Here is a 21,162-nt window from a genome sequence, read left to right as displayed (position 1 = left end):
TTTTAAAGTAGGCTACTGGTAACATTAGTTTAGTTCAGGCTCTGGTTTAGTTGATCTATTCTCATCTGTTCCAGCGGAACCCTGCGCAGCGGATTATCGTTGCTCCACGGACAGTTGTGGGTGTAACACAAGGTGCAGCTTCCAACCATAGACATGTCTATGAGCTGAACTATGCTGTAGTGATAGGAGAAAATAACTACATTATAAAGTTATTATTGGCAAAAACAAATGCACATTTGTTTCAGCCTGGGGAAAAAATGTATCTGTTTGCATAAGGTAGCTCGGTGAATAATATTCAGGAAATACAAACCTTGTTCTCCTTGGATTTTGCTCTCAGTCCTGCTGACTGTCCAAAGCTCACAGCAGTGGCAGCAATGCGAAGCAGCTTAACAAATACCAGGAAAAGAACTCAGTGAATGTACTATTGTTGGTTTAAAGTCACGCATCTTGTCAGACAGCCTGGAAATATGAGCGGCCATAAACTGCTCTGTTCTGGACTGAAGCTGTGGACTTCTGGATCTTGTAGATGGATAGGTCGACATCATGATGGTAAGGCTCTTCTCTTCTCTATTTAATACTTGGGTAACATTAGCTCATCTGCCTGCAGCGTTCATCTTCTCTGCGGTCTCTGCAGGTGTGAATAAGAGAGGAAAGGCGTCTTTTCCCTCCAGCAGTCCTAAGGTGTGCATTGTTGGAAGTGGTCCAGCTGGATTCTACACAGCCCAACATTTGATTAAGGTATATCCTACTTTCAGGCATTACTACAGAACACAGCTTCCTAATCCTAACCCCAAAATAAAGGTAGCCTACTAAGACTGGGGACACTTAGTTGGGCTATGGTTAAAGCATATAACAATGCACACACCTGGGCAAAGGTGCACACTGTCATTAGAACAGCACTAAAGTACAAAGCATCCTGGAAAAACATGATCGTATGTTCAAAATAAAGAACGGCAGTCAAGTCATGTCCATGTCTGGACCGGAGCACTGAGTGGAAATGCACAAAGTAATAAACAGACACACAGGCGATGCCTGTGTTTATAACTGTGAAGACCAACAAACATTGTTGCTGTCATGTACAAACTTACATTTTAAGAATTATTTTACACATTGCTGGGATGTGATGTTGAATTTCCTTTGTCTAATTCTTTCTTGTATTGCTTTGTATCTTTAACTGCCTCTTGACACTTGCATGATTTATCACTTTTTATTCCTGTTCTTGTTATTTTTGTGCTCTCTGTTTGTCCCCTGTTGATGTCTGTCCTGTTGTTGTCCTGACATGTCTTACCTTTTTCTGTCAAAGCACTGTGTAAACATCTGTTATTACAGAAGTTAGTATTATCATCCTGAATGATTCTATGATATTAGAAATGAACCTCCTACATATGTACCAATAACACATTTTTTTTTTTAAATTAATTTTATATCCTTAATATTGTTATTATTGTTGTCACTCTGGAAGCTGTAGCAAAACCAGAATTACATTATGCTGGCTTCACATACAAACAGGAAGCAGCGGCAAGGTTTTTCAAATTGAATCTTTTAAAGTAAAGTCTAAAAGTTGTACTTTTGATCAAACAGAAGGAGTGGCTGTGTCTGTGCGTTGTCATGGTGACGATGTGTAGACTTCTAACAGTTCTGTCTGAACATCTTCAAAGCTGAAAATTTTGAACGGGCCCGAAGATGTTTTTATTGATCGTGACGTGGCTCTGCGCTCTTCAACTCAAAGGCTCCTGACACATTCTGAGAACACATTATGCACATTAAATTACATCTGGTTGCTATTTCAAACATTGTTCTCGTCGAGGCTCCAGAGATGTGTGGAGTTAGTGTCCTCGTCAAACTATTTGATACCGAGACAATATTTGACCTCAGTTACTTTTACCTGTGCGAGCTCTTCGATGATTGCATCTGTATTTCCCTTTGCTCTTTCTTCGTAGCCTTAGCTTAAGGGTAATCTGCTACACATTTAAACACAACTGACAGAGACATATCGACTGCTATGGCCAAACCTTCACTTCTCTTCTCCTGTAGTCTGCGGAGAGCCCGAAGCTGATTGGGCAGCACATGTTCACAGATATTTTTGCTAGTTTTGTCTTGTCCTTATTTCTTTATTTGTTGCTCTAGAATGACCACTCCCACTCCCACTATTTAACAATGACAATACAGTGCTTGTTTTTATTTCATTAGTATATGAAGGCTGTTCAGTTTCAGAAGACCTTACTAAAATGAAAACGTTCCTGCCAACATATGTTCTCACTAAAGGCGTTTAACAATGGCTGGTTTGTGTAGTTTCAATGACTGGGCTTACAGACACACCTTGGAAAAATAATCAAGTCCAAGCACCCCTCCCTTCTTCCTCAACATTCAAACATGAACAGATTTAACCTTTTGTACTGAAGCAGATGCTTTATAAATGAATGCTGTTACCTAAAACCGCCATGTGCCCTGGGATAAGTGGAACAGGAAATACATCTGCTTTTCTTCTACAAAGTTTGTATTTCTGACTCACCTGGCAGAGCACAATACAGCTTAATATACAGATCTGTACTGAACTGTAAAAGGTTTATTAACATGAAGCAATACATGCCTAGTCATTGTCGACAGTTTAACTGACGTTCTTGTATCTTTATTATCTTTATAGCCTTGCTATAAATGGTGTGAGCTGTGATAAAGCAGAGAATGAGTTTTATTATGCTTATTATAACTCAAGCTAATTCAAGTGTCATTGTTGAACTCTTAACTTGTGCATGATTGGGTTTTTTTTATCGTTATTTTGTTCTTAAGAAATTCACTGTTCACAGCTTTCCAGGATCAACCATCAGGAGTTTGTAAAAACACCTCTTTTGAAACACCATTCTTTTAGTTCATTAGTTCTTTTGAATCAGGGACATTGAACAGGAAGATACTGTCTTAGAAGAGAAGAGAGGCTTTGTACCAGATTTAGCTAACTAGCTAATTTCCATCTTTACTTTAAAGATATTGAATCATTCTCTTTTGTGTTTTTATTCCTTTTTGCTCATTTAATTTTCTTCAGTTCCTCTTTTCCTTGTCTTTGGAGTCGGCTGGCTATTTGTAAAATGATGTGACTCAAAATAACAAGTTGTTTGGCTGAAGGCAAATTAACTCTTCAACCAAGTCCCTGTCAGATATGACAAACTAACAAACGTTGTCAAATAAATCTTTGCATTTGGAGTTGAGTGTGTGGCGTTTCTCTCTTCCTCCTATCGTGAGCTCCATCGTCAGTACCTCTGAAAAAATACGGTGTACGTTCTCTCCTCATCTCGAGTTTGTCAATTATCGTCAGAAACCAAAGTATATGACAAATATTTCCACCCTATCTGAATAAAAAGAAAAGTCATTCTTAGTCATCCTTAGGACCATGGATATGTTTGCTAAATCTCAGTATTTCACTAAGAATCCCTCCACAGAGCATCACTGTTCTATAAACAGTTAAGAACAAGTCCCACCATATGGAGTCCATTCCCCAGCAGTTGCACACTTCTAACAACTATTATATGGAATTTACTTTTCAATTTTGGGTCTTTTTCCTTGTCCTGCTGCTAGGCCCGTCAAGATGTTGAGGTGGACATCTACGAGCGGCTGCCAGTCCCCTTCGGCCTGGTCAGGTTTGGAGTGGCCCCTGATCATCCTGAGGTCAAGGTGTGTAATGCTAAATATGTGTCTAAGTAAGGACTCTGTTCGGGTATTTTAATTATTAAATTAACAATAAGCCTTTCAGTAGGTTTTAAATTTAGCCATTACTCAGTGTTGCAGATGTGCAGTCAGGTTGCAGTCTTTGTGATTTGACAGCGTGCAGTGTGACCTAAAAGGAAGTGACAGCAAAGTGGTGATCATAAAGATAGAACTCATTACACTTTGTTATTCACACTTCTATCCACAACCAACAAATGTTGGCTTGTAAACCTTTGCAGAATTAACTCTATACAATCTCTCACACATTAGGATGTCTGTATGTTGTGAGTGTGACCTCTGCAGGACTCCCTTGAAAAAGAGGTATTCAACCATTCCTGGATAAATAAAAGTAGAATAAATAAAAATAGGATGCAATTTAGAGATAATTTGGGGCTTTTTTTATACATTTATTTGTTATTGTTTTCTTGAAAAGGACAGTGAAAGAATGACAGGATGGGGGTTGACATGCAGCAAAGGGCCGAGGTCGGATTTGAACCCAAGGCCGCAGCGACTGTACATGGGGCATGCTGTGTAACATGCTAACTGGAGCCACAAACCAACAGGAAACAAAGTTGTAATCAGATCAATCCTTTTATTGTTAACATAAACAAAACTTCATGTATATACTGTTGATTGCCATGGTTCTAAAGAAAGGCTGATAGAATATTTTTCAAAATCATATGCACAATCTTCAAATGAAGTTGTATATATGCATTTTAGGATTATAGTTATAAGTATTCAAATGATAATTAGCCCTCATCTCATAAGACAATTGCTTCTTGTTGATTTTCCTTAATGTCAACTCTTTAAATATAATCCTGAAGTTAAAAAAAAAAAAAATTAACTCACATGAGTGGTCATTCAAAAAACACATGGCAAACATGAAGTCCAAATATGTGTTGTTGTATTTTTTTGTCTCTGACGAGACCAACAGTGTAAGACTTGGAACACCACTGCCTCGGACTAATCTTCAAAAGTGTTCCCACAACAAACTGCTCCCTGTAACATTGTGAAATACATGAACCTTTGTGAACTTAATTTTTCAGACTGAAATAGGTCAACAGCTAAATCAATCTTAGTGGGGTTAATCTCCTCTATAAGAAATCTGAAATTCTTTTCCTCACATTTCTAATGATACAGATTTTTCTTTCCCACCCTCAGAACGTCATCAACACATTCACGCAGACGGCCAAACACTCTCGCTGTCGCTACTATGGTAATGTCAACGTGGGGAAGGATGTGAGCGTCAAAGAGCTGCAGCAAGCCTACCATGCAGTCGTACTGGTAAGAACAGGACAGCACAGAGCTGCATCTTTACTGGGGGGGGAAATCAGCTTTAAACTAGAATTGCAGCACTGATGAAAATCCAGGCAGCTGCTCATGAGTGATTGTTTCTTATTTAGTCGACAGGAAGCAAAGCACTTCACACCTAAAAAATATCTGCATCGTGATGTTCACTATCGCAGGTTCTCTGTGGTTGAGTCGACTCTCAGAAACTGGTGAAGGCCCCTTCACATGAACATGATTATGAAGAAATTTGAATAAAGATTGATTGGCTTGTTTAATTGAAATAATAATCATCTTTGGATGCGTGGTGGAGGATCCTGACACTTGTGGGACAATTTCTAGAGTGGCTAATGATGAGATTAAATTTAGTAAAAAACTATTTGTAGGACCCGAAGCCCTAACAAGCACGTAGGACCGTCTTGGAACCCAATTATTTTTTCTCTCCTTTTTGCAGTGCCTGAATGTGAACAAAAAAATGTTCAAGGTCATCATGTCTGGTGAAAAATGTTGATATTTTTATAAAAAAAACTTTTCTTCATTTGACATAGATATTGACATAAAAGACACATGGGGAGACCACATATTCACCCAGATATATTTATTCTATATTGTTATATATACATGTCTTTGTATAAATTGACGTATACCTACCTACACGTATAAATCTATAGATCTACAGACAATTAGAATAAAAAGATCCATCAGAAAAGTCCTAACTGAAGTAGCCTTCTGGAAAAAAAGACTTCACTTGTTCCATTGTGTTCATGTTTTCATTTTTTGAACCCATTGGTCAAGTTAATAGTAATGGTTTTTTAGCAGTACATGTTGGAAACATTGCTAGTTTGTGAAGTATCGTCAAAAACTAAAGTATTAGACAAATATGACACAAAGAAAAGTCATTCTTACTCATCCTAATGGGACCGTGGATATTTTTGCTAAATCTCAGTATTTCACTAAGAATCCCACACTTGGACCAATTGACAGACCACTGCCCTCCACAGAGCCACGCTGTGCTATAAACAGCTAAGAAGAACTGCCACCATAGGAAGACCTTTCCCCAGCTATTGCATACTTCTAATAACTGTATTATACTGAATTTCCTTTTACACATTTGGTCTCTTTCCTTTTCTTTTTTTTTTCGATTATCAACAAAATGTGTGACCTTAGCCATTACAAAGCATGAAAACATTTTGCACTCTAGAGTAGCCAGTTTTAAAGAGGTGCAAACGGGTCAGCTCGATTGTTACAGCTTCATCCCAAGGCCACTGAGTATGACGTTATCGGCCTTGTATAGTAGGTAGAATTTGAATCCCATCACCTAATGTTGGAGTGTTTTGAACATAAAGTGTTTGCCACGCTAACACATTAAGCAGGAAAATAAAGTAGTCTTTTTTATGACTGTCGTAATCTGTGTGTTTTTGTTAGAGCTATGGTGCAGAGGGAAACAGGAGTATGGGAGTGCCAGGAGAAGACTTGGCTGGTGTTTACTCTGCCAAAGACTTTGTGGGCTGGTACAATGGACTACCAAATTGTCGAGAGGTAAGCCTAATGTTTCCTTATATGTTCCCTAATGTTTTCCTTTTGTAAATGCTTCCTTATACCTTGGGTGTAAATGTATGTGTGTAAAAATTCAGCTCAAAGTATTCAAGAGATGATTTAATCTGTCATCTCTATGGATTTATTGAGGTTTTGTTTCTGCTCCTTTATCATTAAATCTCCGATTCTTTCCATTCAGCTGAGTCCAGACCTGAGATGTGAAACAGCTGTCGTTATGGGACAGGGCAACGTGGCCTTGGATGTAGCAAGAATCCTGCTGTGTCCCATTGACCTTTTAAAGGTGAGGAACACACAGCCTTGGTTATTAAAGATAAGATGTAAAAACAGAGATGGGTTTTCAGTCTTGACTTTAACGGTTTCAAAAGAACAAATCTTTGACTGTTCGTCCTTTCACAGATCACAGGATGCTCACTGGTTGTTTGAGGCATAGAGTTGGGGTTTTTTATCTGCTCCAAGAATTCTATAAGCTCTTCAAGCCACTTTGGCAAGGAATAAAAAAAATGCTGCTTTAAGCATGATAGTAACAGATAAATGTATTTATCATAAAAATATGTTATAAAAGTTTTTTTTTTTTTTAAAAAAGGTATTACACTGTAGGGATTAAAACCAACCCTAGTGCTCTGAACATTTTGAACAGAGACAAGAATTGAAAAGCGCTATACAGTACATTTACCACGCCTTGCAATTTTGGTTACTACTCCAGCCTAAAAATAACAGGATAATAATGATAATGATAACAGTAATTTGGCCTGTTAATTTAAGAAGCTGGAATGGATAATTGTATTTTTATTTATTTTTGCAGAAAACTGACATCACACAGCCCGCCCTGCAGGCTCTGGCTGAGAGCCACGTCCGCAGGGTGCTGATTGTTGGCAGGAGAGGACCTATCCAGGTTGCCTGCACCATAAAGGTATGTGTTGGTTTGATAGGAACAGCAACCTCTGCTGTTGAAAAATGAAGCCAATTCGTAAATTTAAAAAAAAACCCTGCAGTTCCTCTAGTATCCTCTTGAGACTCCAAAAGACCCAGACGTCAGGTAAACACCATCTATAAAAAAATCAGTTTTTGCAGCATACATAAACATGTTTACAGCCTACGTACAAAAAATGATTTTGGTCAGATCAGTTAATGTCTATATCGGCACACACTGGGCAGGTGATAATTTTTTTTAATGTCTTGCACATTTTGGATTATGAAGGATACAAGTTGTGTATAATTAGGGGCGTGGTCAATTGGACTGCAAGCAGCCATGTTGTAGCGTTTTTGTCAGGAGGCATAGGTACGGTATACATTTTAGGACAGTTAGGACAGGAGGCAGTTTCGTCTGAGGCCGTTTAGTCTGAGGTCTGACACCCGACGGAGGTTTTTCTGAGAACTGATGCTTTTTCGTCTGAGGTCTGACACCTTCGTCTGAGACCTGAGGATGTCCTAAAATGTATGCCGTACATAGGACCCGCCTCAGCTACTCGTCTTTTCCTGTTGTTAAGTTGAACGAGAGTTTGATAGTCAGCATTTCCAATATGGAATCCACCATGGATGGCTTCCAAAACGGACCTTTTGTTTTGTTACAATGTGTGACATCACCCAGGCTCAGCCCATGTTTATTTACAGTATGGTTTATTAGAGAGGAGAATTAAAAACATTTGGCATTATCAAATCCCTAAAACTGACAAAACATCTTTCAGCTATAGCTACCTACTGTTGCTTTGGAGGGATGTGACATCACAAAGGGGCACTAACCCCTCCCCCAGGTGGGTGACACTCCCACAGCTCAATGTTTGTTTTGCCCTCTGAGTCTGCCTCTCCAGCGTAAACAATGGAGCATGCTGCAAGAAAGCCCAAGCCGAATCCCCTTCCAGAGAGGGGTGTGGTCTGTCACAGCTTATTTGCATTTAAAGTTGCCGACACAGAAACAGATTGTTGTGTGTAGGGCTGAAGTGGAGGGGTTTCAAATACAAGATTAGAATGGATTTATGACAAAAAAAACTTCACAGACATGTTTTAGGGAGCTCTGAGACTTATTTAAGCTGGTTGAGAAGAAGGGCAATATGTGACCTTTTTAAACCATTTCTTACAGTTAAATTTTACAACAAGCTAATGAAATTTTTCATTTCATTATTGTAATGATGGTTAGCTTACTATATAGGTCCATTTGTTAATGCTAACTATTCATTCACTATTTAGAAATTCAAACATTTGATGGGTATTCTCATTCTTGCAGCTTTAAGGTGTTGTAGCTGAGATTGACTGGTGCAGACACCTCATTGTAGCCTGTAGTTTGTAATTTGTGACAATAAATGAAATACAGAATGTGTCCACCAGGATGCACGTTTGTTAAAGCAGGAGTAAACAAAGAGGGAGAATGATATTCTTCCCACCTCTTGTTCATTGGCTTTGCTATGATCTCCTTGTCTAAAGGAGCTCAGAGAAATGGTGAACCTGCTGGATACCAGACCGGAGATGATTGCAGCTGATTTTGAGGGTGTCAAAGAGGCCCTTAAAGGTAAGGTGTTATCAGTCTTCATCTTCTTTTGAGATTCTCACTTCCTTTGTACTGCCTCACGCTCTACGCGTTGCATGCACATGGCGAGAGTAGAGGTGTGCATCTTTAATGTGTCAATAAGCTTCACGATAGGTTACATTAAGAATTGTATGATCATAAAGAGAAAAACAAAGTAAGATAGGTAGAACTTGTTATCCTCTGTAAGATGCAGATGTGTTGAAAGTATGAGGTTAAAAAAAAAACCTGACTTTGAAAAGGCTGTTGAGAATGTAAAAAGGTCAGCGGAAATGTGTGCTGTGGTTTAAAAGCATAAGCGAACCCTATTTTGATGTACAGATGTTCAGCATGGGGAATGGAAACTGTGAAGCAGTAAACACATGCACTGGTTTCTGTTGCTATAAGAAGCTTCAGTGAAGTCCTTGAGAATCGTCATCATTCATTCAGCTGACTTATCCACCCAGCTCTTCTTGTCCGTGCGAATGAAATGGCATTGAGCTGTCTGATGCTGCTGAGCCTGTTCAGGGAAAGATTGAGCACAGTCTCCTTGCTCCACTGTGAGTGGCTACTTCTGAGAACCTTGAGCCTATCTCTGTTAAACATGATAAGCAGTAAGTGAAGCGTTCTGTGTTACTGAACGTGTATTGCCTGATATATTAGCGTAGCTGCTAGTTTGACTGCTTTGTGGTTTCAGAAAAAAAACATCATGCAGCAGGCTCACTGTCAAGTGCTACATGTTGACACCTCTTGCACTTTGGTTAGCTATATCATGTACTAACTGTCAGTTGGGATGCCCCTGGGGGGGCTTTAATGTATGGTATTGCATTGTAGTTAAAAGCAGGGGTGGGTCTAGAAGGATAACCAGGGATTTCACTGTCCCCCCCCCCATAAAATCTGACTAGCCGCCCCAAAAACCCTGAACCATTATTTGCTATCTGCCTTGTCAGAAGCGAGACGACAGCTCTGGCTTTTCTTATTCTTTTTTTGCAACTTGCTTCAAGTACTTTTCTTTAAGTGTAAATGTAGCATTTTCTTTTCTGTTTCTGTTTTCTTTTCTTTGAATTTGACAAATAAACCAACATTGGCAGTTTTTTTTTAAAAAAGCATTGTGGTTACTGAGTTTGTTATGGGTGTGCTTTTATGGGTCCTGGCATGATTTTTAAAGAACTTCAATTAAAAAAATAAATAAATTTAAAGACACTACAACACTTGCAGGCAGAGTTTTGCGATACTAACATGTATAAAGGCGAAACTAAAGAGCTTTCTGGACTATAGCCCCATAATATTTATCAAAACTAAACCAATAAATAAAAGCCCTTAATATAGGTTTAAGTAAGTGTTTTTACATCTAGGAAAGTCCATTTGTGGACTGCTGACAAATGACACAGATGTTAATTTTGAGCTGAAGTACCTGTGCCGTTGCAGATTTACCAAGGCCCAGGAAGCGTCTTACAGAGCTGATGTTAAAGACAGCCCTGGAGAGCCCAGGAGAGAAGGAGCAGGAGAGGCGAAACAAGGCATCCCGCACCTGGGGCTTTAGATTCTTCAGAAGCCCCGTTGAAATCCTGGCTGACCCTGACCACAAAAGAACAGCTGGCATCAGATTGGCAGTCAACAGGTTGGAGGTAAAAAAAAAAATTTTAAAAAAAAACCATTTTATGTTGACGTGCAGCTGCTCTGTACATCGGTCTGAATCATTTTCTGTTTGCCCAGGGTTCAGGTGATGCAGCCCAGGCAGTGCTCACTGGAGAAGTGGAGGATGTGACCTGTGGCCTGGTCATTAGCAGTATCGGCTACAAGAGCCTCCCTATCGATCCGTCAGTACCGTTTGATCACCGCAAAGCCATCGTCCCAAACAACATGGGCCGTGTTCAACAAGGAGCAGGTAAATTCCTTTCAGAATAAAACCACCAAGCAAGCTAGAAACTGTTACAAAAAAACAAATTGTATCCAAAACCGTGTGAATCTCTTTATCTTCTAGGTTTATATTGTAGTGGCTGGCTGAAAACAGGGCCCACTGGAGTGATCGCCACCACCATGAATAATAGTTTTGACACCGCAAGATCATTGGTGGAAGACCTGGACTCAGGAACCTTAGCTGTATCTGCTGCAAAGCCTGGTTCACAAAGCATCAGTGCACTGCTGAACAAGAGAGGTACTGTCCTGGTTTGTTTAATCGTCCTCTTGTTGACTGATCAGAGACTTGATGTAAAAGCCAGTCAAAGGCTTTGCTCAGACATTCATGCCAATCATCCATGATACTCCTTTAACTCAGAGATTGGACACTGCCCTGTTTAATTTTAGAAAAACTCACTTTACGACACCCTCACACACCATGTTTTTGATTAAAAATAAATCAGCCTTTACTTTCAGCTTCTGCAGAATTAGTTATCAACGGCATTGAAAGTGTTTCCAGGACTTACATGTGCAGGTCTGATATGTTGATCTGTTGCATGTGCACCCTCTAGTGATCGTTTTACGACTAATTCACCAATAATTCAATTACTATAAGAAAAACTTAAAAATGGCCCTGCCTCTTTTAGAACAAGATATTTGTGGGCTTTTAATATAAAAAAAACAATTATAATTCTTGTAAAGAGTGCGCCAGTGGTAGAGTCGGGAATATTTTAACTGTAAGGTGGGGGGTTTGATCCCCAGCTCCTGAAGCCACATGTCCAATTTGTTCTTGAGCAAGACACTTAAGTTACTCCCGCTGCTTCCTTGGCGTCTAATAAATGTGTATAAATGGGATTAGTTACTCCTAATGGTCTCACTACATAGCAGCCTCTCCCGTCAGTGTGTCAATGTGTAGATGTGACATGCAGTGTAAAAGGGCTATATAACTTTGCAGTATTGTGCAGGTCCACGTTAAATGATGGCTCTCAATGTCTCACAGAAAATATTGTGTTTGAAAAGATTGTTTTTCACATATTTACTCCTTTTTATGTACTTCTGATATCATCACAGTAAATTCCCCCACTCTCTACAACAGGGGATCCCACTTTTTGTCTTTGGAGCTCTCGCAGTACCTTCATGAAAGAAGCGATACAGCACTTTCAAAGCTTAATATTTATTTTGTTTTAATAGATAAAAACGCAACCGAATAAGCAGCCACACACTTGTTCTTACCAAATGATTTAGCAGTCTGGACAGTAATAATGGCCCATTAATCGGTCAGACTTACTCATTTGTCCATTTTGTACTTTCATGTATGTTGTACTTTGTTGAAGTCTTTTGTGACCTTTGTGAAAAGTGTCAGTAAATAAAGTTAACGTACCAGCTTACACTCATCATGGTTCAAGCTAAATAAGTTTGATTGAGTGCTAAGTTTAATATTGGCTTTCCTGCAATTGCTAAATAAAAATAATCACATGACACATGCAAGCTGCTCAACAAGAATACATTCTGAAGGTGCTTTTATCATAAGAATTACACTGGACTGACACAGTGACACACATTCTATTGCTCTAAATGTGTGTTATTTGTCCACAACAGTATACTGAGCTAGTTTTTGGTTTTTTTTATCTTCTGTAGGAGTGAAACCAGTGCTTTTCTCAGACTGGGAGAAGATTGACATTGTGGAGATGAAACAGGGTGAAGCCATTGGGAAACCCAGAGAGAAATTACTGACTGTGGAGGAAATGCTGCTGGAGGCTCGAAAGTGACTGAAGACACGAGACTTTGTAGGTGGACCCTGAATAACTTCTGCACTGTAGAAAAAAAGCAGTTACCATGTTGGCAGGGACCTCAATCACTGACCACACTGTGAACTATAAAAAGCACGAAATCATGGATTAAGTCCATAATATACACAATCCACTTTGGAGGTATTGGGTACTGTTGACATCATTGTACATTTGTAAGTGTATGTATGTCAAAAGGTAAGATTTATACAGTAAATATTTTGAAACATTCAAATTTCATAAACTGTAATGTATATTATAAAGCTGCCAATTTTGAATAAATTTCATTCATATATTATGTTATCCTTTACTTGGAGAAACATTTTTTGAAATGGTACGTACTAATTATAATGGATTGTAATATGTGATTTTTGGATTAAGATGAATCTTCTAGTGTCTGCTAAAACGACACCTCCCTTATTATTCACATAGAACTCAGATTCAGTTTGACTAGATTGAAAACATCAAGGCTGCGAATATTAATATATAGGCCTATATAAAATACCAAAAACAACTTGCATTAGTCATGGTACGGGACAACGATGCTAGTGTAATTGCACTCTAGTGTACAATTTATTATAGCTGTGGTTATATACTGCGCATAAACATTAAGGGAACACTTAATCATACATCAGATCTTGATAAAGAAATCAGTCAGATTGAAAATCTTTGCTATTGAACATAACAGTATATAATTTGTGCACAATATGAAATTACAATGAAATGAAAGTCATTAACCTATTGAGGGCTGGATTCAAAACCACACCGAAAATCTAAGTAAAATGTTTGAATCACTGCCTGATCCAACTTTGCGTGATTTTGATCACAGCACTTCATTGTCTTCATTTCCTCCCACATGCCTGTATGCATTCCCAACAGCCTCTGGGCATGCCTGACACTGGAGTCAGCGGATGGTGTACTCAGGGATTTCTATGCTCCAGAGACAGGAAGCAAACCTTCTTGTGATCAAATGTATAAATAAGCCACCCTGGTGAATTGGACTACCTGGCCAACCTAATTTGGCTGCAGTTACATTATGCTACCAGTAAGGACACCAGCAGAACACAAATCTTGAAAACAATAAGTCAAGAAGTGCTTTCATTAGCACTAAAGCATGTGAAATTGATTCACAATCACTTGTTCTTCCTAAATAGTCAGATTGATATCCTCAAAGTTTAACTTGGTATTAAATAATGGAGATTCATTGTTTCCTTTTTTTCAGTGGAGGACATTTCACAGAAAAGATATCCAACACAATTCCCACAGGGAGCAATGTTCCATGATTGAGATGATTAAAATCGTTGTGCCATTGTAACCAAGGGTCCTAAACACAAAATTCACCATCTTTAAGAGAAATGTGCCTGCTGACGCTGTAAGGGGGTGGACTGGAGGCAAAATGAATTGAATTTCCCTCGGGATCAATAAAGTATCTATCTATCTATCTATCTAAAATGTACTCTAGTATGCCCAGTTATAGTCTTAAAAAATAAAATCTTACATAATTGCAGATGTATTATACTGGAGCCATCTTTCTAAATATGTTAAGAGATTGAGTTTGTGTGACTAGCAGAGCAGTAAATGATAAAATGGTACAATTAGAGCCTACCTTGATTCATTCAAGGAAACATTAAGTGCCTTTAGTCTCTTATGGCAACTAGCCTTACCTTGTCCAATCTAACTGAAATTAAAGTTACATGGGACCCAGTATGCTAAACCTGTCCAAAGTTATATGAGAATAGGGGTCTCGTAATCCATACTAAAAATGTACACGAGCACTGACAATAGGCTACATGAAGAAATGAGTGTGGGTCCCGTCAATACATAAACGTTCCAGATATTTTCATGCATCATGTTGAACGGTGGTCGTTTTGCACTGTAGGAGGAGAGAGTGAATGCAGAAGCAACATGGAGTCGTTCTCAGATAGTTTCATTTATGAGTGACTCTGCTGCAGCAAATGTACAATATTTACTTTCTAACCTTCACAAGTTCCTCTCCAGGTTTAAAAGTTTTGTCATCTAAACTTCCGGTTTTCAGCGCTGGAAACTTTTGATCTGCCTTTGGACGAGTTTTCATTCACGAGCTGCTTTGCATTTAATGTGTAGCCTATGGTTGAATGTGGGTGCGTATTGGAAGAAACGGGACAAGTCTTGGTGCGTGTAGTTCCAGGTGGAGCGAGATTTACAAAGGGAACATTTGCGTGAACCGTTATATAAATGAGACACCAGAGCTGTTGGCAGCAGAGCATGTCATTTAACTCTTTTATTTAAAAGCAGAGACAAGGTAAATGCAGACAGATGCAAATTAACTCTTGCATGGATCTAAAACCGATTCCCTACTTCGTCTTACACAAAAAGAATGTCGTTTCCGCTTCCCAATGTCATTTTAAGGTTGCTGTTACCAGACATCATGATGCGAGTGCCGCTGACTGCCGTTAAGAGGTTGCTGTTGCCAGACGTCATGATGTGGGTGCCTTTGACTGATGTTAAGGGGTAGCTGTTGCCAGACGTCATGATGTGGGTGCCTTTGACTGACGTAAAGGAGTCACTGCCGTCCGCAGTCATGTTGCCCACGTTGCTGCCGTCCGCCGTCATGTTGCCCCTGTCAGCAGTCATGTTGCCTCTGTCACTGCCGTCAGCAGTCATGTTGCCCCTGTCAGCAGTCATGTTGCCGCCGTCGCTGCCATCAGCCGTCATGTTGCCCCTGTCAGCAGTCATGTTGCCTTTGTCGCTGCCATCAGCCGTCATGTTGCCTCCGTCGCTGCCATCAGCCGTCATGTTGCCTCCGTCGCTGCCATCAGCCGTCATGTTGCCCCTGTCAGCAGTCATGTTGCCTCCGTTGCTGCTGTCAGCCATCATGTCGCTGCCGTCAGCAGTCATGTTGCCGCTGTCGATGCCATCAGCCGTCATGTTGCCTCTGTCAGCAGTCATGTTGCCTTTGTCGCTGCCGTCAGCAGTCATGTTGCCTCCGTCGCTGCCATCAGCCGTCATGTTGCCCCTGTCAGCAGTCATGTTGCCTCTGTTGCTGCCGTCAGCCATCATGTCGCTGCCGTCAGCAGTCATGTTGCCTTTGTCGCTGCCATCAGCCGTCATGTTGCCTCCGTCGCTGCCATCAGCCGTCATGTTGCCCCTGTCAGCAGTCATGTTGCCGCCGTCGCTGCCATCAGCCGTCATGTTGCCTCTGTCAGCAGTCATGTTGCCTCTGTCGCTGCCGTCAGCAGTCATGTTGCCTCCGTCGCTGCCATCAGCCGTCATGTTGCCCCTGTCAGCAGTCATGTTGCCTCTGTTGCTGCCGTCAGCCATCATGTCGCTGCTGTCAGCAGTCATGTTGCCGCCGTCAGCAGTCATGTTGCCCCTGTCAGCAGTCATGTTGCCTCCGTCGCTGCCATCAGCCGTCATGTTGCCTCCGTCGCTGCCATCAGCCGTCATGTTGCCCCTGTCAGCAGTCATGTTGCCTCTGTTGCTGCTGTCAGCCATCATGTCGCTGCCATCAGCAGTCACGTTGCCGCCGTCACTGCCATCAGCAGTCATGTTGCCTCCGTCGCTGCCATCAGCAGTCATGTTGCCCCTGTCAGCAGTCATGTTGCCTCCATTGCTGCCATCAGCCGTCATGTTGCCTCCGTCGCTGCCATCAGCCGTCATGTTGCCCCTGTCAGCCATCATGTCGCTGCCGTCGGCAGTCATGTTGCCACCGTCGCCGCCATCAGCAGTCATGTTGACCCTGTCAGCAGTCATGTTGCCTCTGTCGCTGCCATCAGCAGTCATGTTGCCCCTGTCAGCAGTCATGTTGCCTCTGTCGCTGCCGTCAGCAGTCATGTTGCCTCTGTCGCTGCCATCAGCAGTCATGTTGCCCCTATCAGCAGTCATGTTGCCTCCGTCGCTGCCGTCAGCAGTCATGTTGCCCCGGTCAGCAGTCATGTTGCCTCTGTTGCTGCCGTCAGCCATCATGTCGCTGCCGTCAGCAGTCATGTTGCCTCCGTCGCTGCTATCAGCCGTCATGTTGCCCCTGTCAGCAGTCATGTTGCCTCTGTTGCTGCCGTCAGCCATCATGTCGCTGCCGTCAGCAGTCATGTTGCCTTTGTCGCTGCCATCAGCCGTCATGTTGCCCCTGTCAGCAGTCATGTTGCCTCCGTTGCTGCTGTCAGCCATCATGTCGCTGCCATCAGCCGTCATGTTGCCTCCGTCGCTGCCATCAGCCGTCATGTTGCCCCTGTCAGCAGTCATGTTGCCTCCGTTGCTGCTGTCAGCCATCATGTCGCTGCCGTCAGCAGTCATGTTGCCTCCGTCGCTGCCATCAGCCGTCATGTTGCTTCTGTCGCTGCCATCAGCAGTCATGTTGCCCCTGTCAGCAGTCATGTTGCCTCCGTCGCTGCCATCAGCCGTCATGTTGCCTCCGTCTCTGCCATCAGCCGTCATGTTGCCCCTGTCAGCAGTCATGTTGCTGCTGTCAGCCATCATGTCGCTGCCGTCGGCAGTCATGTTGCCGCCGTCGCTGCCATCAGCAGTCATGTTGCCCCTGTCAGCAGTCATGTTGCCTCTGTCGCTGCCATCAGCAGTCATGTTGCCCCTGTCAGCAGTCATGTTGCCTCTGTCGCTGCCATCAGCAGTCATGTTGCCCCTGTCAGCAGTCATGTTGCCTCTGTCGCTGCCATCAGCAGTCATGTTGCCCCTGTCAGCAGTCATGTTGCCTCTGTCGCTGCCATCAGCAGTCATGTTGCCCCTGTCAGCAGTCATGTTGCCTCTGTCGCTGCCGTCAGCAGTCATGTTGCCTTTGTCGCTGCCATCAGCAGTCATGTTGCCCCGGTCAGCAGTCATGTTGCCTCTGTTGCTGCCGTCAGCCATCATGTCGCTGCCGTCAGCAGTCATGTTGCCTCCGTCGCTGCTATCAGCCGTCATGTTGCCCCTGTCAGCAGTCATGTTGCCTCTGTTGCTGCCGTCAGCCATCATGTCGCTGCCGTCAGCAGTCATGTTGCCTTTGTCGCTGCCATCAGCCGTCATGTTGCCCCTGTCAGCAGTCATGTTGCCTCCGTTGCTGCTGTCAGCCATCATGTCGCTGCCATCAGCCGTCATGTTGCCTCCGTCGCTGCCATCAGCCGTCATGTTGCCCCTGTCAGCAGTCATGTTGCCTCCGTTGCTGCTGTCAGCCATCATGTCGCTGCCGTCAGCAGTCATGTTGCCTCCGTCGCTGCCATCAGCCGTCATGTTGCTTCTGTCGCTGCCATCAGCAGTCATGTTGCCCCTGTCAGCAGTCATGTTGCCTCCGTCGCTGCCATCAGCCGTCATGTTGCCTCCGTCTCTGCCATCAGCCGTCATGTTGCCCCTGTCAGCAGTCATGTTGCTGCTGTCAGCCATCATGTCGCTGCCGTCGGCAGTCATGTTGCCGCCGTCGCTGCCATCAGCAGTCATGTTGCCCCTGTCAGCAGTCATGTTGCCTCTGTCGCTGCCATCAGCAGTCATGTTGCCCCTGTCAGCAGTCATGTTGCCTCTGTCGCTGCCATCAGCAGTCATGTTGCCCCTGTCAGCAGTCATGTTGCCTCTGTCGCTGCCATCAGCAGTCATGTTGCCCCTGTCAGCAGTCATGTTGCCTCTGTCGCTGCCATCAGCAGTCATGTTGCCCCTGTCAGCAGTCATGTTGCCTCTGTCGCTGCCGTCAGCAGTCATGTTGCCTTTGTCGCTGCCATCAGCAGTCATGTTGCCCCGGTCAGCAGTCATGTTGCCTCTGTTGCTGCCGTCAGCCATCATGTCGCTGCCGTCAGCAGTCATGTTGCCTCCGTCGCTGCCATCAGCAGTCATGTTGCCCCTGTCAGCAGTCATGTTGCCTCTGTTGCTGCCGTCAGCCATCATGTCGCTGCCGTCAGCAGTCATGTTGCCTTTGTCGCTGCCATCAGCCGTCATGTTGCCTCCGTCGCTGCCGTCAGCAGTCATGTTGCCGCCGTCAGCAGTCATGTTTACTTTGTTGTTGCCGTCAGCAGTCATGTTGCCCTTGTCGTTGCTATCAGCAGTCATGTTGCCCATGTCGCTGCCATCCGCAGTCATGTTGCCCATGTCGCTGCCGTCCGCCGTCATGTTGCCCATGTCGCTGCCGTCCGCCGTCATGTTGCCCATGTCGCTGCCGTCCGCCGTCATGTTGCCCATGTCGCTGCCGTCCGCCGTCATGTTGCCCATGTCGCTGCCGTCCGCCGTCATGTTGCCCATGTCGCTGCCGTCCGCCGTCAAGTTGCCCATGTCGCTGCCGTCCGCCGTCAAGTTGACCATGTTGCTGCCGTCCTCAGTAATGTTATGGTTGATACTTGGCTTTTGATGTTGCAGGTAGATAGGACTTCCCTTGTTTTTGAGCTCTTTGGGACTGTTCTTGCGAGTCTCATGGCCACTTAAGGCCATAGCTTCCACTTCATTGGTGTCCATTTGTACTTAAAGGGAAGAACAAGAAGTTAAATCAATGAAGTGATTTTCTGACAAACTGGAAGTTACTAGGGCTGGGTGATATGGCTGAAAGTGTGATTTTTTTTTCATATACCAAACGTTATTTTTTTCTAGTAAAATTTCTCTACTGGGTTTGGAGTGTAAACTGCCCGCATTTAAAAAAAAAAAAAAAAGCACTTTGCAGGTTCTGCCTAAAGTATACAGTTAGTAACTTTAGCAAAATACAGCAAACTCTTTACCACATGGGAAGTGAATGAGGGAGGAGGATGTTAATTGCCGGAACACGACAGGCCCAGCGAAGTTAAGATTAATAGGATGTATTTTTCAAACAACCGTTTCTAACAAAACTTGTGTGATGAGGAGACATGCGCCAAAATATTTTAATTAGTAATTCAAAGCCAAGTCCACACATACGGATATTTCTGAAAACCCAGTTTCCCCCCCTCAGTTTGAAAAAATTCCCATCCACACCAACCGTTTTTAAAAATACCTCAGTCCACATGAAAACACTCACATGAGCATGTCCGGCCAGTAGGTGGCGACAATAGCCGTTTCATTCACATCCAACACCATGAAAGAAAATTGCGAGCATCCACAGTAAGTATCTTTTACAGAAGGGGTGGGTTGAAAACGATTAGGCGTAGTATATTCATGCGCTGCCGCACGGCCCTGTCATGGTGAAGTAACGCAAGGTTGCGTTGTAGACATGCAATTAAACCGAACAGCAGTAAACACATGCAAACAAACCGGTAGCCCGCCATCTTAGTTATGACGCATGCTCAACACGCAAGTCGACTTAATGACTCTCATATTACAGAAATCTCAGTTTTAGCGTTTTTTTACTGGTCAGACAAATACAAGTAAACGTAGTTTTTAAAAAGCTTCACCTTGGAATCAGTTTCTCAAAGTTTTCGTTTATAGTGACCAAAACTTTAATTTCAGTTGTCGTGCGGCTGAGAGGCCAAAAGGGAGAGAAAAATACTAAGTTTTCAAAAAAATAATAATAATAATCCAGATACGAGTGGATGGGGCCTAAATTTCAGTGAGGCAGTTTTTTTGCATTTGAATGCGACGTTGCTCACCTTCTTTTACACGTTCCGCCAACACGGAAAGGGCCTTCTTTATGGAGAGCTCATTAGAAGGCAACTCTGTGGCAAACAAAAACAAACATCGGAAAGTAACTCACCAAAGATTTAGTCACTGATATTCTCACCCACCAGTTTGTTCTCCTTACCATTATGCCATCTTTCATCTGTGTAAGCAGCTGGCCAACAAAAACCTAGAGACAAAGGATTTGGTATTAATCAAATGGGCACGCTACTTAATGGCACAACATACAAAAGAAGAAATATAAACACCTTTGGCAAGCCAAACAGTCATGACACAAAAATGAAACACCCAAAAAGCTCCCATCACTGCAATCACAAAGAGACAATGGTATCTGCTGGACTTGCTTGACTTTAAATAGCTGATCAAGCAAGCGCTTCAGCTGTTGCCAATCAGCTGAAATTGTGTGTGTGTGTCTCTCTCTCTTTCTCATAAACTTTACAAGACAAGGAGTGGATATATTATTAATGATAAATCTTAATCACAGTCCATTGTCCATTACTGACATAAAATTGGCATCAACGTGTCTCTTAAGCTTCAAGGGAAAAGCAGGAATTCTTAAATTAAATACAGATTCCTTTGTATTAACTCTCTGTGTATTGGAGTAAACTAGCACACCTGTGGTTACTTAAACTCCTGCAGTCACCCCTCTCTGCTTCTCCTGCACTAACTGCTCTTCTCCTCAGGTAACATGCAGTTTGTTTGAGTCTTTGTCTTCGTTTGGAAATGAAGAGTTTAACTAAATTAAGATTAATTTGGCTAATTAAGAATTGTTTTGGGAGACACTTGGGTGAATAAAGAATTATTTACACTTTAACCTTCTGTGTCTCTCATGTTTTGTTGTGACCTGCTGAGCCGGGTCATGACAATTGGATGCTCGGTTATTTCGGCCGTCTGTATAGTTTGGTGCCT

The 21,162-nt window shown here is 42.6% G+C and overlaps 1 protein-coding gene and 1 long non-coding RNA gene across 2 annotated transcripts; one reads left to right on the top strand and one right to left on the bottom strand.

Moving 5' to 3' along the window:
- Positions 1–78: 78 nt before the first annotated feature.
- fdxr (ferredoxin reductase) lies at positions 79–13,026 on the top strand. Its single transcript, XM_079372769.1, has 12 exons — positions 79–549; positions 635–738; positions 3,568–3,663; positions 4,858–4,980; positions 6,409–6,522; positions 6,719–6,820; positions 7,343–7,450; positions 8,959–9,043; positions 10,466–10,665; positions 10,754–10,925; positions 11,022–11,195; positions 12,575–13,026. The coding sequence occupies exons 1-12, from the start codon at positions 417–419 to the stop codon at positions 12,703–12,705; spliced, it is 1,542 nt and encodes a 513-aa protein (XP_079228895.1). The 5' UTR covers positions 79–416; the 3' UTR covers positions 12,706–13,026.
- A 5,989-nt stretch (positions 13,027–19,015) lies between these two features.
- On the bottom strand, positions 19,016–20,606 carry LOC306817113. The gene is made up of 4 exons (XR_013777979.1): positions 20,502–20,606; positions 20,378–20,422; positions 20,226–20,291; positions 19,016–19,130 (listed from the first exon to the last, which is right to left on the bottom strand). It is a non-coding gene; the product is annotated as an uncharacterized lncRNA (long non-coding RNA).
- Between the last annotated feature and the right edge of the window lie 556 nt (positions 20,607–21,162).

The sequence above is a fragment of the Symphodus melops genome (genome assembly GCF_947650265.1).
Source record: "Symphodus melops genome assembly, chromosome: 21".
Taxonomy (NCBI): Eukaryota; Metazoa; Chordata; class Actinopteri; order Labriformes; family Labridae; genus Symphodus; species Symphodus melops.
This window is presented reverse-complemented; position numbering and strand designations above follow the sequence as displayed.